At 42.4% G+C, this 7305-nt stretch overlaps 1 protein-coding gene across 24 annotated transcripts in view; it reads left to right on the top strand.

The window, feature by feature from the left end:
- The window catches only part of Dlg2 (discs large MAGUK scaffold protein 2), a 1883913-nt gene that overhangs the window by 1805453 nt on the left and 71155 nt on the right, over positions 1 to 7305 (top strand). For all 24 annotated transcript variants that reach the window (XM_029535332.1, XM_029535281.1, XM_029535286.1 and 21 more), the window contains one exon: positions 6902 to 7078. In XM_029535332.1, the coding sequence (XP_029391192.1) occupies positions 6902 to 7078 (177 nt within the window). The remainder of the gene's footprint in view (positions 1 to 6901; positions 7079 to 7305) is intronic.

Below are 7305 nucleotides of genomic sequence, written 5' to 3' on the forward strand. Positions count from 1 at the left end.
TTTTGCCTTACAGAAGCTTTGCAATTTTATGAGGTCCCATTTGTCAATTCTTGATTTTACAGCACAAGCCATTGGTGTTCTGTTGAAAAATTTTTTCCCTGTGCCCATATCTTCGAGGCTTTCCCCCCACTTTCTCCTCTATCAATTTCAGTGTCTCTGGTTTTATGTGGAGTTCTCAACCTTCTCAATGCTGCCACCCTTTAATACAGTTCCTCATGTTAAGGCAAACCCCAACCATAACATTATTTTCACTGCTACTTCATAACTGTAATTTTGCTACTGTTGTGAATCGAAAATATCTGACATGCAGGATATCTAACCTATGATCCCCATGAAGGGGTCGTGGTCCAGAGGTTAAAAACCACTCTTCTACAGACTAATGGACATTTTGAGGGGAGGGTGCCATGTTTCTTCCTACAGCAATCTACCTTCTAGCTTCCGTTAATTCATTTTCCACCTAACTGTATGACCCTATTCTACTAACACATTTTCCATTTCCTGGTTGGCAGTAACATGGTCTCATGCCTCACATGCCCCAAACCTACAGACAGTGAAGTCTGTGAAGCTTCACTGCTTGTCTTAATATCTTCATTTTTGCTGGTATTTGTTAAAGTAATGAAGGCCTTTTCGACCATGTCCCACAGCATTCTTCCAGCCTCCACCCAGGGTCCAATTCCAAAGCTGTTCCTAGGTATTTATTATAGAATACATACACTGTGTCTGGCACTGAAATAGATACTAGCTTTGTGTTATCACCACCACAGTTTATTCTACATCTGATCACTTGAAACAACATAAATGTCTTGACTTAACTTATAGTTCTATAGGTCACAGAGAATCAAAGAAAGCTCTCAGCAGGCTGTCCCCACAGTGGAGGCTGAAAGAGAAAATCTGCTTTCCACTTGTCTTGATTGCTGACAGAATCGAATTCCTTAACATGGTCACCGATTTAAAGTACATCTATGTGGTCACCTATTTAAATTATATCTCTTTTTTATTGGATGTTTTATTTATTTACATTTCAAATGTTATCCCCTTTCCTGATTTTGCCCCCCGCCCCAGAAACCTATCCCTGCTCCTCCTGCTTCTATGAGGGTATGTCCCAATTTACCCTTCCACCCACTCCCACCTCCCTGCCCTCAAATTCCCCTATACTGGGGTTATCTATCAAGCCTTCACAGGACCAAAGGCCTTTTCTCTCATTGATGCCCGACAAGGCCATCCTCTGCTAGATATACGGCTGGAGCCCTGGGTCCTTCCATACACATGTACTCCTTGGTTGGTGGTTTAGACCCTGGGAGCTCTGGTTGGTTGATATTATTGTTCTTTCTATGGGGTTGCAAACCCCTTCAGCTCTTTCAGTCCTTTCTCTAATTCCTCCATTGGGGACCCTGTTCTCAATCCAATGGTTGGTTGAGAGCATCTACCTCTGTATTTGTCAGGCACTGGCAGAGCCTCTCAGGAGACAGCTATATCAGGCTCCTGTCAGCAAGCACTTTTTGGCATCCACAATGATGACTGCATATGGAATGGATCCCCAGGTGGGGCAGTCTCTGGATGGTCTTTCCTTCAGTCTCTGGTCCACATTTTGTCTCCATGTTTGTTACTGTGAGTATTCTGTTCCCCCTTCTAAGAAGAATCAAAGTACCCACACTCTGGTCTTCCTTCTTGAGCTTCATGTAGTCTGTGAATTATATCTTGGGTATTCTGAGCTTTTGGGCTAATATCCACTTACCAGTGAGTGCATACCATGTATGTTCTTTTGTGATTGGGTTACCTCACTCAGGGTGATATTTTCTAGTTTGATCCATTTGCCTAAGAATTTCATGAAGTCATTGTTTTTAATAGCTGAGTAGCACTCCAGTGTGTAAATGTACCACAGTTTCTGTATCCATTCCTCTATTGAGGGACATCTAGGCTCTTTTCAGCTTCTGGCTATTATAAATAAGGCTTCTATGAACATAGTGGATCATGTGTCCTTGTTATATGTTAGAGAATCTTTTGGGTATATGCCCAGGAGTGGTATAGCTGGGTCCTCAGGTAATACTATGTCCACTTTTCTGATGAACGGCCAGACTGATGTCCAGAGTGGTTGTACCATCTTGCAATTCCACCAGCAATGGAGGAGTGTATGGTCTATTCCTGTAGTTTCATTTTCCACCAGTAAAGGCTCATGTAGTTAAATTGAAAACACTCAGATAATCTAGGGAAATTTTCCCAAGTTAAGACCTTCAACTTAACTATCTCTACAAGTATCTTTACCATTTAGTGTATCACATTCACAGAGATGGGGAGATTAAGGTATAGTTATTTTGTACATTAGGTTAGGGACACTAGTCTTTCTATAACATCTTTTACAATCAAAAGTCACAGCAAATAATTTTTTCACATTTTTGATACTGCTCCTGACAGTCTTCATCATTCTCTGCTATCCTACCTTGAAAGAGATGGGTCAGAATTCTTACCAGTATAGATCACATCAGTACTGACATGGCCCATGACTGTTAAATATTACCAAGACCTAAGCTCAAACAAACAAAAAACAAACAAACAAAACAGTGTAAGTGTTTGAGTTTAGGTATTGCTTGTAGAAGAAAGAACTCATAGGTTGGTACAGTAAAAGGTTCACGTGTCTTAGGGTTGGACTTAAAGTCCTCATCTTTCCTCTACACATCCCTGGCATATCTTCTGACACTGGTTGTTACTTATATTGCACATCTTTATTTCCTCAACAGTAATCAAAGGCTAATATGTATGTTCCAAACTAGTTGCATGGACTGAATGTGAACCCAATAGGTTGCTAATAACTCTCAATCTTAACCCATGGTGCCAATATAAATGTTGTCACCAAATCACAGATCCCTTAGGGAAAATGAGCTCTAAACACTTTTACCAGGTGTTTTTAAAACTCTAAGGCTGTACATGTGCTGTCTTGCCTACCTAGTAACTTAAGCAAGGCAGGGAAGATAAAATGCCCTAGAATGTAGTTGGACACTTCATACTCACTGTGCAGTTGGCTGCCCTTACATTTTGCAGCTACCACACGCAGCCACAGGGATGAGCAAGCAGAAGCTTCCCTCTTTCTTTACCAGAGTTTCTCAGTTGGCAAAGAGGCGCCACACATTGCAGTTCACGAGAGGCAGGAACGATGAGAAAGACATTGTGTTATTTGTGGAAAATTCCACTTGTCTTAATGGACTTGTTAAAAAGCACCCTGGGTGCAAGTGTGAGTCTTAATGGCATTTTATAAAAGCTGTTGTGACGAATTAGCGCATAAAGCAAATTAAAAACAGCTTATCGCTTCTGAAATTAGGTGACAGGGCATTGTAGCATTTTTCCCAGACGTGGGGATCCATTAATATCCAAAGGAGACATAAGCTGAAATGTGTCAGCTGCTGGGTTTTAGGAACCAGACAAGCTGGAATCTGTATAATCCTAGCGGGGCAGATTGGCCAAGATAAACAGAGCACATGGAAATAGCATCAAGCTAGGTTCCTCAGCCAGGGCATCTACTGCCTTTTGGAATCTCTCAGGAATGGATGGCACACAGTAGGGCAAGTATTTCACCTGGTGAGGACTATTGAGAATAATCTCCACATCCCTATTTATCACATACAGAGATACTGATGTGTGAGGAAAGGGGCTTTCAGTAGTGACCTGGAACATTCCCAGAGACATGTGTTGAGGTTCTGCTTTGGCCTTACAAGAAATTGGGTCCAGAAGCCAGAGAGAGGCTCTTAAGATGTCTTTGCACACAGTAAGGAAGATAGATACTGGCTAACATGGGTGTGACCCAGGTACATTCTGGAAGTCACAGAGCTCTGAATGACATTGTTGAGCACTCTCTGATGTCAAGGTACTGTGCTACTTCACATTTTTATTAATTCTCACCCCAACTCTTAAAGGTAGTTGATATTATTTTACAGTGTAAATAAACTTAAGGACTACCAAGCTCAGGCAGTCTGACTTTCTTACCTGCCCAGTGAGGGCTTCCCTTTCTTACCTCTATCCTCCAAGCTTGAGGTCTGTTGCTAAGCCAGCAAGCAGTACTTTCAGGGTGAGAAATCCTGCAATGAACATTAACAAATGGGGTAGCTTCGGAAATTTAGAGACAGTGGGGAAGTCAGTCTTGGAGGAAAAAATCTAAAATCATTGGCACTGCTAGGTCATGGTCACAGGAAGCAGGCTGGGAAAATAAGCTTTAAAGTGAAAGGGCCAAAAACGTTGGGTTTGGAGTCAGGCAAGCCATACTGTCCAACACGGGTACACATGTGACTTGGGACAAGTCCACTTGTCCTTTCCTCGCATATAAATTGAGATTGCTAATTCTTACTTTTATGTTTATTACAAACCTCCAGGCTAAGTTGTGGTGGTTGCTGTTGCCACTACAGTTGTCTTACATAGTCACCACCACCACCTCGACCTCCTCCCAGACTGAATGAGTGACAGGGTAAAGGCACCAAACCAGACCCTGGGTCTGGGTCCCAAACTGCCCCGCGTGGTTGCCGCTGTGCTACGTATGCTGGGTCCCATCCTTGGGCCTCTCTCCTCTGGAAAAGGGGTAGTAATATTTGTAGAACATTTACAGGGATGGCGGGAGCCACAGATATGATAGTCTGTGTGAAAATGTGTGCTATCTATAGCATGTATGTTAGAATTTCCCAAGACACTTGCAAGTTTGATTCATAGGGACCAGCATAGCCAACCCCAGGACTGATTTGTTTTTAATAGCCAAAAAAAAAAAAAAAATCAGTAAGGGAAGACCATGGGACAGTTCTGCAGCAAATGAGGTACAGGAGCCTTTCTCTTCAGAGGCACATGGGCCATGTCAATTTCCTCTGGGATCTACTAGTGACAATGAGTCTTAGGTGTTGTCTTCTGGGTAGATGGTTGGAGTCCCAGAGTAGGGGCTTTGTGCTGGGAGCTGTCTGGAGCAGAGCACAGCGATTTTTCAGCCTAAGTGATAGTGTCGGTACAGAATACATACATGAAAGTCTGGTCCAAAACTAGTGGGAATCCTTACAAAATCCAAATTCCTAAATACCCGCTGAAGGACACCCTTGCCAAGGGCCTTTTAAGGACAATTGTCTTGAGACAGGTATTTTAACTCCCCACCCCCCACCCCTTTTTTCCCCCACCAAGTGCAGTCTGTAGACTGAAATGTTGTTGGAGTCCACTCATACTTACAGTTAGCCACGGTAAGCTAAGCACTGTTGTACACGCTTTATGCAATTTACCCGCACAGATCAGTAATGGAGGCAATACCCATCGTCATATATCATATTATGAGCAACTGAAGCCTATGAGAGAGATTAAGTAGCTTCCCTCAGGAACCGGCTGTGGGACTAATAAGGCACAGTAAAGACAGGCATGGCCTTGGTAATAGTTCTTCATCATTATACTTTTGTTCTGCTGCATGGCACCTACCACATGCTAGATGCTGCCTGTGTTCCTATTATGGGAAGGTAATTGTGTGTTGAACACATTTGGCTCTGAAATGTTAATTGATTTCTGTCTCATCACACACTGAATTGACATCAGTAGGAGTGGTGTCTCTCCTTACCCACACTTACTTTTCTGGAATGGGACTTGGTGTAAGTCTTTGATAGGAAAGATGCAGATGGTCAAGGAAGAAATAATTTATCCTGGGTGCTCAGACCAAAGAACTCTCTCCAAATTACATCACTTAGGGATACTGGAAATGACTGCATTGTAAGTAATTTAACTTCTATGATATTTGAGAGTTAAATACTGTCTTCAGCCCTTTTTGGTTACCATGGCAGCAGATGTGACATTTCTTTGACAGAGAAGAGGGGTAAAAAAGAAAGTAAAAGAACCAGGATTGGCCTTCATGATTTTAGAAAATTCTACTCTCCAAATCTAGCTTGATTTACATGCACACTGGTTGTAAAGAGTCTCAGGGCAGAGTGAAAGGACTTCATAGGGCCGAGGTAGAAAGCACCTGCTTCTCCAGGCAAACTTAGGTACTATGTGTGGCGGTGCTGTGAGATGTGAGGGGATATATCAACAACTTGACAGTATAGGGCTTAAAATAAATTGTCACATCCTCATGACTTCAGCTACTCCATTTACGGTTTTGATCCTGCTTCCCACTCTGTCACTGAGCCAGGCTTAGAAATTTCAGTGCACGGGCCCTAGCAAAGGTTCAGCCAAACCTCTTCCATGACAACAAAGAATTACAATTCAGAGCAGTAAGTGTGACAGTGAGGCAGGCCTGGGGTTGATGGATATAGAAAGAGCTGTTGTATTGTACAAAGGATTTTTCTTTCTGTATACATGTACACACAGATTTTATTTTCACTTTTTTACATTTTAAACACTTACTTAGGTCATTACAGTAACCCCTTCAAGCACCCAGGATCAGTGATAGATAACTCAATACTCCATTGTTGGTGGGAATCAGTCGCTCCGGATAGTCATTTTAAATTTCTATCACTTTTCTCTAGTATAAAGGAAGGAGTGTATGAGCTATTATATTGAAGAGAATTTATTTATACAGCAAAGAACTTAAGAAAGATAGCCACATTTTCTTCATTTTCTTTATTTTTCATTTGTAAAATTTTATTCCAGTAGGAAGGAAAAATATCTCAATTGAGTAATAAACTGAGGGTCTAATCCCTTATTATCACCTTGTTACATGTGATGGTCTCCAAGAAATAAAGAAACTGATGCTAATTATAGGGACCTAGGAAAGAAAAGCAAGAAGTAACCACCAGTGTGTGGCCCCCAAAGGAAAAAAAAATGAAAATTGTGTACCACAATCCAGGAAGCCATACAGGAGATGATGGAGTTTTGGGGCAGAAGCTGGAATTCAAAAGTGTGTACTTTAAATCAGTGCTGTCAGTGTCCTAACCATACTATCGTTTGTCTTTTCTTTCAGAGCCATGTTTGACTATGACAAGAGCAAGGACAGTGGGCTGCCTAGCCAAGGACTTAGTTTTAAATATGGAGACATCCTCCATGTCATCAATGCCTCTGATGATGAGTGGTGGCAAGCCAGAAGGGTCACACTAGATGGGGACAGCGAGGAGATGGGCGTCATTCCCAGCAAGCGGAGGTAAGGATGCCTTCTGTGCATCAGAGAAAACATGCACACATGGGAGGTAAGGATGCCTTCTGTGCATCAGAGAAAACATGCACACATGGGATGTGAGGATGCCTTCTGTGCATCAGAGAGAGAAAGCATGCACACATGGGAGGGAGGAGAGAGAGGGAGGGAGAGAGAGAGAGGAGGGGCAAGTGTGTGCGTGTGTGTGCGTGTGTGTGTGTGTGTGTGTGTGTGTG

Source organism: Mus pahari, chromosome 1, assembly GCF_900095145.1.
Source record: "Mus pahari chromosome 1, PAHARI_EIJ_v1.1, whole genome shotgun sequence".
NCBI classification, from domain to species: domain Eukaryota; kingdom Metazoa; phylum Chordata; class Mammalia; order Rodentia; family Muridae; genus Mus; species Mus pahari.